The sequence below is a fragment of the Cucurbita pepo genome, chromosome LG03 (genome assembly GCF_002806865.2).
Source record: "Cucurbita pepo subsp. pepo cultivar mu-cu-16 chromosome LG03, ASM280686v2, whole genome shotgun sequence".
NCBI classification, from domain to species: Eukaryota; Viridiplantae; Streptophyta; class Magnoliopsida; order Cucurbitales; family Cucurbitaceae; genus Cucurbita; species Cucurbita pepo.
The window spans coordinates 13,414,272-13,426,010 of NC_036640.1; the positions used below are offsets into that span (position 1 = coordinate 13,414,272).

At 40.7% G+C, this 11,739-nt stretch overlaps 4 protein-coding genes across 5 annotated transcripts; 2 read left to right on the forward strand and 2 right to left on the reverse strand.

Moving 5' to 3' along the window:
• Positions 1–98: 98 nt before the first annotated feature.
• Positions 99–2,957, forward strand: LOC111790430 (hydroquinone glucosyltransferase-like). 2 transcript variants are annotated; one of them, XM_023671316.1, is made up of 2 exons: positions 99–164; positions 1,362–2,957. In XM_023671316.1, exon 2 carries the CDS (start codon positions 1,382–1,384, stop codon positions 2,819–2,821), a length of 1,440 nt encoding a protein of 479 aa, XP_023527084.1. In that variant the 5' UTR covers positions 99–164; positions 1,362–1,381; the 3' UTR covers positions 2,822–2,957. The 2 variants fall into 2 exon arrangements, with proteins under 2 accessions (XP_023527084.1, XP_023527085.1); XM_023671317.1 differs by having other exon boundaries at positions 102–164; positions 1,368–2,957.
• Positions 2,958–3,011: 54 nt separating this feature from the next.
• LOC111790431 (hydroquinone glucosyltransferase-like) lies at positions 3,012–4,670 on the forward strand. Its single transcript, XM_023671318.1, has one exon. It carries the CDS (start codon positions 3,031–3,033, stop codon positions 4,456–4,458), a length of 1,428 nt encoding a protein of 475 aa, XP_023527086.1. The 5' UTR covers positions 3,012–3,030; the 3' UTR covers positions 4,459–4,670.
• A 685-nt stretch (positions 4,671–5,355) lies between these two features.
• Positions 5,356–7,802, reverse strand: LOC111790128 (probable WRKY transcription factor 41). The gene is made up of 4 exons (XM_023670955.1): positions 7,265–7,802; positions 6,598–7,169; positions 6,372–6,500; positions 5,356–6,102 (listed from the first exon to the last, which is right to left on the reverse strand). The coding sequence occupies exons 2-4, from the start codon at positions 6,903–6,905 to the stop codon at positions 5,553–5,555; spliced, it is 987 nt and encodes a 328-aa protein (XP_023526723.1). The 5' UTR covers positions 6,906–7,169; positions 7,265–7,802; the 3' UTR covers positions 5,356–5,552.
• Positions 7,803–8,186: 384 nt separating this feature from the next.
• Positions 8,187–11,690, reverse strand: LOC111790782 (rhodanese-like domain-containing protein 4, chloroplastic). Its single transcript, XM_023671839.1, has 8 exons — positions 10,897–11,690; positions 10,184–10,286; positions 10,021–10,101; positions 9,844–9,924; positions 9,691–9,765; positions 9,353–9,433; positions 9,036–9,284; positions 8,187–8,482 (listed from the first exon to the last, which is right to left on the reverse strand). Exons 1-8 carry the CDS (start codon positions 11,541–11,543, stop codon positions 8,435–8,437), a joined length of 1,365 nt encoding a protein of 454 aa, XP_023527607.1. The 5' UTR covers positions 11,544–11,690; the 3' UTR covers positions 8,187–8,434.
• Positions 11,691–11,739: the final 49 nt, after the last annotated feature.

The window sequence follows — 11,739 nt, forward strand, 5'->3', positions numbered from 1 at the left end:
TGAAGGAGAGAGGAGGTTCCCACATCGGAAAAATTCTGAACATGAGAACCTTAATGGCTATAAATAGGTTAAAATATTGAACGAGATATCGAAAAGATATCTTCATTTTGGCGACATTTGTAAGGTCTTGGCGACATGATGAGCCTCCCTCCCTTACATGTGAGGTATCAATGAATACAATAATTGATTACTCATTTATTTTGCTTTTTATCCTTTGGTGTTATTTATGGATATTTTTTCCAACCTAATAAGTAGCTTGTTTTCTATTCATTTTGCCTCTTAATAAATATATCTTTAAAGAGATTATTCTCTATTTTAAATAAATAGTTTCTAAAAGTTTAACCTATTATTAACTCAACCTAACAACTATGATTTAATTTTATAGTTTTAGTTTTTTTTTTTTTTTTTTAATAAAAAATTATTGATATTATAATATGTCATTTAGTATTTTATTTTATTTTATAACTTTTTATTAGCTTTGAACAGGTTTATTATATCTTCAAGTTTTTTATTTAATAAAGAAATATCATAACTACATTATAAAAAATACATTTTAAGAAAAATATTAAAAAAAAACTCTAAGAACTTTATTCTTCAAAATAATGATTTACTTTCAAATCTCAATAAAAGGAATGATCTAAATTATGTCTTGTCAAATTTTCACGGACCAAGTATCTGGAGCCCATCTTTATCGTTATTATCATTGCTTATTCCCATGCCAAAGAAGTATTCTTTGTTTTCTTTGTTCTATAAGTTTTGTGGAGAATCATACATACTTTGCATCTTATCTTATACTTTTTAAATCTTATTGATAAATAAACGACACTTGGCCTCTCTCCAATGTTCCATCTTTAAGAAAGAAAAAGAAAACTGAGTATTTATTTATGAGTTCAATAAAAAAATTGAAAGTTTGACATTTTAGTAAAAATATTATGTTCAAATAGACATAGTGTACAAAATATTTAGATTTGCTTTTGTTTTTTATTTGGATATGGTTTTTTACCATATCAAATTAATAATAATTTTTTTTTTTTGAAAAAAAACGTTAGTATAATTCAAAAAATTACTAAATTTCATCCACTTAAGTTTATTGAGATTTTTAATTTAAGATTGTGGTCAGTTCTATTTAAGAAAAAAAATGAAGCAAGGAGTAGTCAAATTTATCACCTACCAAATGTTTTAAAAAAAGCAGAAAAAAGGAAAATCGTCATTTTTAATAAAGTTTTTGTAAGGATGTCAGAATTTAATAAGTTATCTTGAGGAACAGGCTTGATATGCTGCCAATTCATGTCTTTATATTGGGCATTTTTCTGTGCTAATCCGGCAACCTAATCTCAATCCCTCCTCCGCGCCTCTTTGTTTCACAGCCACAGCCACAGCCATGGAAGTTTCCCAGACAGACGGCGGAGCTCAATCTCCATCAGTCCACATAGTGATGCTTCCAAGTCCAGGTATGGGCCATTTAATCCCTCTCCTTGAGTTCGCCAAACGCCTCCTCACCTTCAACCACCATTTCACCATTACCTTCGCCATCCCTTCCGATGGCCCTCCTACAACTGCCCAAATTTCCGTCCTCTGTTCCCTCCCTCCCCAGATCCGCCACGTCTTTCTCCCACCCATTTCCCTCAACGATCTTCCCCTCGATTCGAGAATGGAAACCATCATTACCCTCACCGTCGCTCGCTCTGTTCCTTCTCTTCGAGATCTCTTGGAATCCATGGTGGCCGATAATCAAACTAACCTCGTTGCCTTGGTTGTCGACCATTTTTGCATCGACGCGCTCGATGTGGGTAAGGAATTTAACCTCTCCTCTTGTATTTTTTTCCCCTCTACTGCCATGGCTCTCTCCGCCAATCTCTGCTTAGCGGAGCTCGACGAAATGGTCACTGGAGAGTACAGAGACCATCCCGACCTGATTCGAATTCCAGGATGCACTCCGATTCATGGGAGAGATCTATTCGAGCCGACTCAAGATAGGCAAAACCAAGCCTATAAATTATTTCTCCAAAATGCAAAAAAATTTCGATTCGCAGATGGGATTTTTGTGAATAGCTTCCCGGAGTTTGAGCCGGGTGCCATTAGTGCTCTGAAATTGGCAGAACCCCCGATTTACCCCATTGGTCCAGTGGTGAAAATGGATAAAAATGGCAGTGGTGAAGGTGCAGAATGTTTGAATTGGTTGGATGAACAGCCACATGGGTCTGTCCTGTACGTGTCGTTTGGGAGTGGGGGGACTCTATCCAGCAAACAAACCGTGGAGTTGGCGATGGGATTGGAAATGAGTGGGGAAAGATTCCTATGGATTGTCAGAAGTCCCAACGACGAGTTATCAAATGCATCCTATTTCAGCGTGCATTCACGAAACGATCCATTGAGTTATCTGCCGGAGGGGTTCGTGGAGAGAGTGAAAGGGAGTGGGCTGTTGGTGCCATCATGGGCGCCGCAAACTCGAATCCTGAAGCACCGCTCCACCGGTGGGTTTTTGAGCCATTGCGGGAACAATTCGGTGTTGGAGAGCGTAGTAAATGGGGTTCCTCTGATTGCTTGGCCGCTTTACGCAGAACAGAGAATGAACGCTGTGACGCTAACAGAGGAGATCAAGGTGGCGCTGAGGCCGAAGGTGAATGAGGAGAATGGGTTTGTGGAGAAGGAAGAGATTGCTAAAGTGGTGAAGTCGCTTTTCAAAGGTGAAGAGGGGAAAAAAGTGAGTGCTAGAATGAAGCAATTGCAAGACGCGGCCATTAGAGCCGTCGGAGAAGATGGGTCTTCTACAAAAGCCCTGCGCCAAGCGCTTCTCAAGTGGAAAGCACCAACTTTTTAATCATTTCCATATTTTCTCACTCTTTTAATGATAAAATAAAATAGAATAAAATAAAATAAATAAAATTATATGTTATTTTAAATTAAAAGGTTAATATTTTTATATAAATAAAAGGGGGTGTTCGAATTTTAGTCCATTAGTCCATTTGTTTGTGAGAGAGTGTGGTTGTCCGACCCACAGCACCCACCAGAGCAGAGCCATTCACCGCCATGGAAGAAGCTCAATCTCAAACGCCCCACGTTCTAATGATGCCAAGTCCGGGAATGGGTCATCTTATCCCACTCATCGAATTTGCCAAACGGCTCGTCTTACTGCACCGCTTCACTGTAACTTTCGCCATCCCTTCCGGCGACGCTCCTTCCAAAGCTCAAATCTCCGTCCTAAATTCCCTACCCTCCGCTATCGACCACCTCTTCCTCCCGCCTGCTCCATTGAATGACCTTCCAAGCAACACCAAAGCCGAAACCATCATCGTCCTTGCCGTTAGTCGCTCTCTTCCCTCTCTTCGCGACCTCTTCAAATCCATCGTGACCCAACGCAACCTTGTCGCGCTCGTTGTCGACCAATTCGGCACTGTGGCCTTCGATGTCGCTAAGGAATTCAGCGTCTCGCCTTACATTTACTTTCCTTGCGCCGCCACGACTCTCTCGCTTATTCTCCACATGCCAAAGTTGGACGAGTCGGTCACCGGCGAGTACAGAAACCTCACCGAACCTATTAGACTTCCGGGGTGCACCCCAATTCCAGGGAAGGAATTGCCGGATCCGTTTCTAGACAGGGAAAATGATTCCTACAAGTTTTTTCTCGGCACCATGAAGAGGTTTGTGTTAGCAGAGGGGATTTTCCTCAACAGCTTTCTGGAATTGGAGCCCAGTGCCATAAATGCTCTGCAATTGAGCGGATCCGGCAACCCCCCAATTTATCCAGTTGGTCCATTGGTGAAAGTTGATTCAAGTGGGAGTGAGGAAGGGGTTGAATGTTTGAATTGGCTGGATAAACAACCGCATGGGTCTGTTCTGTTCGTGGCGTTTGGAAGTGGGGGAACTCTGTCGAGTGTTCAACTGAACGAATTGGCTTTGGGATTGGAAATGAGTGGGCAAAAATTCATATGGGTTGTTAGAAGTCCGAGCGATAAGGAAGCGAGTGCATCATTTTTCAGTGTCCATAGCCAGGATGATCCATTGAGGTACTTGCCGGAGGGGTTCGTGGAGAGAAACAGGGGAAGGGGATTAATGGTGCCGTCGTGGGCTCCGCAGGCACAGATACTGAAGCATGGTTCGACCGGGGGGTTCCTGAGCCACTGCGGGTGGAATTCGACATTGGAGAGTTTGGTTAGTGGGGTTCCTCTGATTGCTTGGCCACTGTATGCAGAACAGAGAGTGAACGCCATCATTTTAACAGAAGAGATTAAGGCGGCGCTGAGGCCGAAGATGAACGAGGAAAGTGGGATTATTGAGAAGGAAGAGATAGCAAAGGTCGTGAAGTGTCTGTTTGAAGGCGAAGAGGGGAAGAAAGTGCGTGCGAAAATGGAGGAGTTGAGAGTTGCAGGGGAAAGGGCCATTGGAGACGGGGGATCTTCTTCGAGAACGCTTCTGGAAGTAGTTCAGAAATGGAGGAGCAGCAACGTTTCGGGATAGAGATCTTTGGAACTGGTTTCCTCAAAATAAGATTACCGTTTAAATCCGTAAGTTTGTAATGTAAATGTTGTGTGTGTGGTTTCATGTTTATTTTCACTAAATAATGAACTTTATGGTTTAAATTAAAATTCGTTGTGTCTTGGTAAGTAGGGCAATTGGGAGTGGTTGGAAGAAGATATGGTGAGTAATAATATGGACAAAATTTGAGAGCACATCAGTTGGCCCACCCCTTACTTTCTAGAATGTGATGCCTTTTAATTAGTTGCAAAGGACGTGACAAGCACCTCACTCAACTCTCGAATCACTGGACGCACCAGATTCGTTTGATTCAAATCATATTTTCTCAACAATAACTTCTTCGAATAAATTGCATCATAGAGCCTCCCATTCAATGGAGGAGGCTCGACTTCTTCTCTTGAGTCCTCGAACAAAGTACACTATTTGTTCGACACTTCTTTTTTACTATATCTTCAAGGCTCACAACTTTTTTGTTTTGGAGATTCTATAAACATGACTAAGTTAAAAGCATAATTCTGGTACCACTTTTTTGTTTTGGAGATTCTATAAACATGACTAAGTTAAAAGCATAATTCTGATACCATGTTGTTCGAAATCATGAGTTTCGACAATAGTATGCATAAGTTAGACTTTGCTTTTGGTTTCCCAAAAAGCCTCATATCATTGGAAATATATTTATTACTTATAATCCTATGATTAACCTCTTAATTAGCGGGAGATGCGGACCCCTCTCGCAAACAATATGTCCAACCCGTCCATGCCTCCACCCATCCAGATATATTCGATGTGGGTCAAACTCATGGCAGTGATTTGGGCTAAAAGCTCATATTCTTCTTCTCCTCCTCTTCTCCACTTCTCCAAAGGCCCATATTCAATAACTTAATGAAATCATTACATTACATTTCTAAAAAAAAATTCACCACTAAAACATTACAAACTTAAAGAACAAAACAAAATTTAAAATACACAAATTAACCCCAAAGTTATTGTTACACGGAGAAAATAATAATAATAATTATATTGAAAATGAAGAAAAATTAGTAAAAAGGAAAAAAAAAAAAAAAAAAAAAAAAACTTTATGAAGAGATGAAATCTAGAGAGTCAAAGGGGAAATTCTGGTCAAAATCGAAATCCCAATCCTCATTACAAATCGGCGAATTGGTGACTGAAGTTGTCGCCGAAATCATGTCCGATTGCTCCGACGATTGAACCATCTGAATCCCTCCGCCGTGGTAGCCGCTCCAGTCCCAGGCCGTCTCCTCCGACGTGGCTGACGAAACTGGCGCTGCAGACAAGCCGCCGTCGGCAAAAAAAGGCAGGTCCATCATGGGGGAGGAGAGAAAGGAAATGGGCGGAAAAACATCGTCAAAATCCTCCGATTTAACACCGAAATTGAAGAAAATTTCGGAATTCGGGTTCCGCTGCTGAGTCTGACCGGTTTCTTGATCTCCAGAGATTTCATTTCGAGGTGAACCAGAAACCAACCCCAAATTATTAGTGGATTGGTTACATGTGTGTCGTCCTCTGTAGGTTACGTCGAAAATGTTTGGATCATTGTCGGATCTTTGAACTTGTTTTGTGGCCAAACATCCTCGTTCATGTCTATGACTACATCTGTAATAACATCTGCACATTTCAAAATTACCCAAAAAAATTAGATAAATCAAACCATTTTATTCATATTTATAATATCAACATGTTCTCCACTTGCATCACCCAATCAATTTGGTTGGTTGACTTTTCTTTCTTCACCCAATTAAGTTGGTTGACTATTCTTCAAACATGTGGAAATAATGCTAATCCGCAACTAAATCCCAAGTTGTTATTAATCAAATGAAACCCTAAATACCCATTAATGCCAAAAATTAACCCAAGATTTATTTATTATTATTTACCTTGGGAAATTAGCTCCATGGATATCTTTTTGGCCATACTTTCTCCAACTATAACCATCGTTGAGAGGACCTTCAGGGGCAGTTCCTCTGCAAATCTTAATTTCCTCTGTCCATTTAGGCAGTAATTTTCTGCAAAGATAAAAAGGATTTATCTCCAAATCCAAAGAACAAAGAACAAAGAACAAAGAACAAAGAACAAAAAGTTGGAACTCAAAATTTAATTTACCTCCTCTTCAACACATCTCTACTACTGTTCTTCCTCTTGTTCTTGCGGGGTTCTCCTTCTTCTTCTTCTTCTTCTTCTTCCACCGAAGCAATTTTATGGGTTGTCGGATCTGGCATTATTGAACTAGAAGAGTTGAATTTCAGAAGCAAGAGTGCTTTCTCGAAAGAAGACTGAATCATTTCAGTCAAGAAGAAGCATGGTTCTGCTGGGGAAGAGGAAGAAGAAGGGTGGAGATGGGTTCTGAGTTGAAGGGCCAGCTCCTTCCCCTGAGTCAACTCGGTGATCAAACTCTTGTGTTCCATTTCCATTATTACAAATTCCCAAAGAAGAAATGGCGGCGGCGGCGGCACACACAGTAGTTGATAGAATCTAAGAAGAATATGGTCATTCAAAGATTCAAATTTTGGCGAAACCCAGAAACAAGAAAGCTGTTTTCACTCAAATGGGTCACTCCCAAATCCCAATTACTGTGAACCCAAAAGAGGAAAGAGGGAAAGGCTCCCAACTTTGAGAGAATTGAAGAGGTATGGAAGTTGGGTTGGAAGCGAAGGGGGATATAAAGATGTCAAACACTGAAGAGAGAGAGCCAAGACGTGTAAGAAGGGCTGTGAAAGAAATAAATACTAAATAAAGGGCAAAAAGTTGGGAAAAAGTGGAAATGGCTGACCATTTCAAAAGCCATCGGGTGCAGTAATTTGATGTGGGTTCTGTAAGCATAGCCAATGTGGAAGGGACAACGCGGAAAGAGGTTCCATAGGCAGTGACGTCGTGTGGTGAAGTCAGATATGAACCCTTTGGTTACGTCGACACATCATGTGGGCCTTTGATCTTCGACTCTGAATCATATTCAAAACGCATCGGACTTTCTCTTAAAAGAAAACAAAAACATCCAAGTTTTCTTTGACGCGGTTTCCTTTGACTTTGAACCCTCTTTCATTACTTATCACTCTAAGAAGATGATGCCATTTCATGCTTGAACAGAGACGAAAACATAGTATGCAGCAGACCCACAAATGATAAACAAGTATGTAAAGAGTGTTTAAAGGAAAAGGTTGTGACGTCGAATGATCTTCACATGTACGTTTAGCCTGAGGTGCTGACGCTATGGATGTAATAGGAGATTTCGTGTAATGCTCGAGTAAAGGAAAGATACATGAATGAACCAAGATTATATCTCAACGAGAGTTATCTTAAAACTTCAAAGCTAAATGTGGGTCATCTGGGGTGAACTCCTATTAATTTTATATTGTTTGATTTCAAATTCCAATTCCATTTGGTCAAAAATTTGAATTCCATCTTCAAATTTGCTCCCTATCTTTCTTTTCAAAACTTTGACCAATGAATAAATCATGATAATACTCAAAGAAGAAGACTTCCAACTCAAGCAGATATGCTGAACAACCAGACTCTCAAACCAAAAGAGTATGAATGGTTCCAGTTGTTTTGAAAGATTCATAACTTGAAAAGGAAACATCATGGCCCCTCTCAAAGTTGGGCAGAAACCATGATTCTTAGAACTACTTATGCAATTTCCAGTTGATTCATACCTGTTCCCCACTCTGTTTTCTTTAGTGAAGGTGAAAGAGTACTGAGTTTTTGAATTTGGAGCTTAATCCAATCTTCATTTGAAGAGTTTGAGGTCAAAGTTGCAAATAACTACAATTTCATTGACTTGTAATATGAAAATCACAAAAGCAGCATACTTTTTTGTTGGAGACTAACAGCAACGACCTACTCTGTCATCCATGCCTTCTTTCAACACTAAAACATATGACAAGCTCACCCACCATACCTCACTAATGTAGACTCTGGGATTCCCAGCTAGATTACTCCGCCGTTACGGCTGCGATGGCGTAGGAGACGTCGGAGGCCTGAAATCTGGATACTGCAACCAGGGACAAAACATGGAGATTTAGAGATAGTATGTATCATGAATGTCATTAACAGGCAGAAAACAACTTGATAAAATGACTGCTCCAAGTTGGGGATATTGTGCCTACTGCCAAGAGTTGAGTATTAAACCACCCAATGATAACTGTGTCTTTGAGTTCTAAAGCGCACCCATTTTGGTCTTAGACTAGAACCTCTAATTTCGAGTATGAGTATTAGAAAACATGGCTTGAGGTACTGCTAAGTGCTAAAGGCAAACTATAAAAGATGTCCGGTTGGAACCAAGCTGTAACGGCCCAAGCCTACCGCTAGCAGATATTGTCCTCTTTGAGCTTTTCCTTTCAGGCTACCCCTCAAAGTTTTTAAAACGCGTCTGCTAAGGAAAGGTTTCTACACCCTTATAAAGGGTGTTTCGTTCTACTCCCCGATATCCCACAAACTGTTTTAGGCAGTTGACAAGTTCTCCACTTTTCTGAGATGCAATCTACAACTAGAAGCTTGGGAACAAAAAAGCAAAGAAAAGAAATACTCATGGACGTGATAATTACATAAGGATATGGAGAAAGCGGCCTCGAGATTTTGGGCAACGATTCTGCCTTTACTTCTTGTTTGGCAACCGAAGTTAACTCGGGAGCAGGCTCCGCAACAGCTTCTGCTTTTGGTTCAGAAGTCAAGACAGGGGCAGCCTCTGCTGTCTGTAGAGTGTCACTGGATGTTGCAGCCTCCACAGCTGCCTCTTCTGCTGCAGGCAGTAACTTGCCTGTAGCAGGCAATGGTAATAGAGCCTTTCCAATGTCCTGACATTCATAGATGGTTGAGATTATGAGATTATGTGATAGTAAATTCAACAGAATGTATCAAGTACCTTCAAATCGTCGACAAGATCTTGTGGGGCAACCTTGGTGTTTAAGAACTCATCAACTTCTTGAAAAGTTTTCTTCCGATCCTATTACCAATGGATTGAGGTCAAGCATACTTCAGTAACCAAAAGCAGAGCGGTTAGGTTGAACGACGTATTATCGTCAAAAATCCGAATAAAAGAACAAGTTCCCACGAGACGTAGGTACTAAAAGTAGATGATCTGAAAAAATTAAGTCAACATGATGATGTTGTCTCGAATGATGTGTTCGATGGGGAATTTTAATGTCGAACAACTCTAGGATGATGGTGAACACAGCATTAAGTTACATATATCCAACTCACCTCAGCGGATAGGAGTTTCTTGCTCACAAACTGAATGATTGCAGCTGAACCCAGAAGTTGGAGAACAGTTTCCATCTGTTGAAGGAGATAATCTAAGACTTATTATTATTGGTTCTCTTGATATTGTTTCATAGGCAAAGGATATGAGCTAACCTCAGCAAAAGCCAATACACCTACTCCAGTAGCTGCTGCAGCAACAGCAGTAGCAACAGCAGGCAGACCTTCAGAATCCTCCTACACGTAAATTTTAATCAAGAATCTTAGAGAAAATCCAATCATCTTTGGCCAATGCAAAGTTTTAAGTAAACGAATTGGAATAGAAATGCATACACCAAATGCACCGGCAATGGCATCTGTTAGACTGCTAAGGCTGAAAGATGACTTCGGTGTTATCCAAGGAAGATCACTATTCTGCGCAAGGCACAGATCCAAGTGAGAACCTCCTAGAATATACTGAAAGAAATACTTAGAGACAAAGAAGAATGGTGATAACCGTCCATCCACGAGGTCCTTCTGCACCATCTTTAATAGCAAAAGCAGCTTTGAATCCATTGACAGTTACCAACTCAGCTACGAGTTCGGAGTTGCCATCATATCTGTCTTCCAAAAAAGCTTAGACAGATCATTTTCAAACACCATCTGTCAGAATAACTATAACAGCTCAAGTCAACCGCTAACAAATATTGTCCGCTTTAGCTCGTTACGTATCACCGTCAACTTTACGGTTTTTAAACGCGTCTGCTAGGAAGAGGTTTCCACACCCTTATAAGAAATCGTTCCCTTCTTCAATCGATGTGAAGTCTCACCGTAACTATGATTCTAGACTACCAGAAGATTTCAATTTTCCATAGACCACAAAAGATGCTTACATTTGCTAAAAGTAGTTCATTGACATACAATCTTGTTTTCGCTATCAGTTCGGATTCACCAACCAAATGGCGGGTAAAGGCATCCTGATTGATTTGTGAACTAAAAGAACAATTCTTATCTTCAAGTTAGTGATATAGCTTGAGGGTATCAATTAGACCTGTCACTGTCTTTCAATCAAGGGCCATCAAAAGGAAAGACACGATTGGTTGTTTATATAGTTAACTCTAACAAACCAACAAACAGGGAAATAGGTAGAATTGCTCATTAGCCAGGTTTTAAGTCTAAACTAAGTTAACAAAGATGAGCACCTACGTAAAGAGTTCTGCAAAGGCTTACTTGTCTAAAATGAACAATGTGGTATTCTGAGGCTCCTTGAACTTCAAACCAAGCTTCTTCAAGAAACCTGGCTTACCTTCACCGTTGTAAGTGATGGACACAGGCTTTTTGCCCAAACCCCGAACATCAGGGCCGCCCACCTTCCTTAGTTCAACCGGTGATCTAATATCAAGTAGCTGAGCATAGGCATCCTCTCCCAATTTTGCATAAGCATTTCTAGCGGACTCAACACCCCATGGCTTAGATTTTCGGGGAAAAAGCGAGAAGAAGAAAGGGAGTGCCAAAATGACAGCACCACCAACAACGATTCCAGGATTCTCTGTCCCAAAATTTATAATCCCATCAAGAACCCCATTTAAATCGAAGTCCCCAGATGACGAAGTGCTCACAGATTGTTGGAGAGCCTCCTCGTATGTCAGAGCTCCGGCAACACCAGCATTAAGCACCGAAGATAACAGCACTAGGCTTCCTTGTAAGCTTCTTGATGAACAAATTCCTTGTGGAACTGGTAAATTTGTGCTGGAACTAGCAGAATTTGGCGACTTGAAGGAGGGAGGAGATGGGATTGGGGAGAGTTTTCTGGGTTCTCTTTTTCTGTCGGAAAGAACAGCCAAGGGGCTCAAACTTGCTGCATTGAGGGCCTCCATGCCAATTTTGTTCTGATGAGATGGATTCAACAAACATAACAAGTGAAGTGTTTATGCCAATTTGGCATATTTTGGTGGGGATATGATTGAATGGAGGGCAAGGTGTGAAAAGGGATGACAAGGCTTAGCTTGAGAGAGTTGTGTTGCAATTGGGACTCTTGTTTTTCTTCAACAGAGTGCTGAGGTGGAATGAGAG

What these genes read in the sequence shown, in the direction of transcription:
- LOC111790430 (XM_023671316.1), top strand. Translation starts at nt 1,382, where the DNA reads ATGGAAGTTTCCCAGACAGACGGCGGAGCTCAATCTCCATCAGTCCAC.
- LOC111790431 (XM_023671318.1), top strand. Translation starts at nt 3,031, where the DNA reads ATGGAAGAAGCTCAATCTCAAACGCCCCACGTTCTAATGATGCCAAGT.
- LOC111790128 (XM_023670955.1), bottom strand. Translation starts at nt 6,905, where the DNA reads ATGGAAATGGAACACAAGAGTTTGATCACCGAGTTGACTCAGGGGAAG. An exon ending in AGAGATGTGTTGAAGAGGAG is followed by an intron (nt 6,501 to 6,597) that starts GTAAATTAAATT and finishes TTATCTTTGCAG; the next exon opens with AAAATTACTGCCTAAATGGA. An exon ending in CATGGAGCTAATTTCCCAAG is followed by an intron (nt 6,103 to 6,371) that starts GTAAATAATAAT and finishes TGAAATGTGCAG; the next exon opens with ATGTTATTACAGATGTAGTC.
- LOC111790782 (XM_023671839.1), bottom strand. Translation starts at nt 11,543, where the DNA reads ATGGAGGCCCTCAATGCAGCAAGTTTGAGCCCCTTGGCTGTTCTTTCC. An exon ending in ACATTGTTCATTTTAGACAA is followed by an intron (nt 10,287 to 10,896) that starts GTAAGCCTTTGC and finishes TTTGGAAGACAG; the next exon opens with ATATGATGGCAACTCCGAAC. An exon ending in AGAAACTCCTATCCGCTGAG is followed by an intron (nt 9,434 to 9,690) that starts GTGAGTTGGATA and finishes CATTGGTAATAG; the next exon opens with GATCGGAAGAAAACTTTTCA.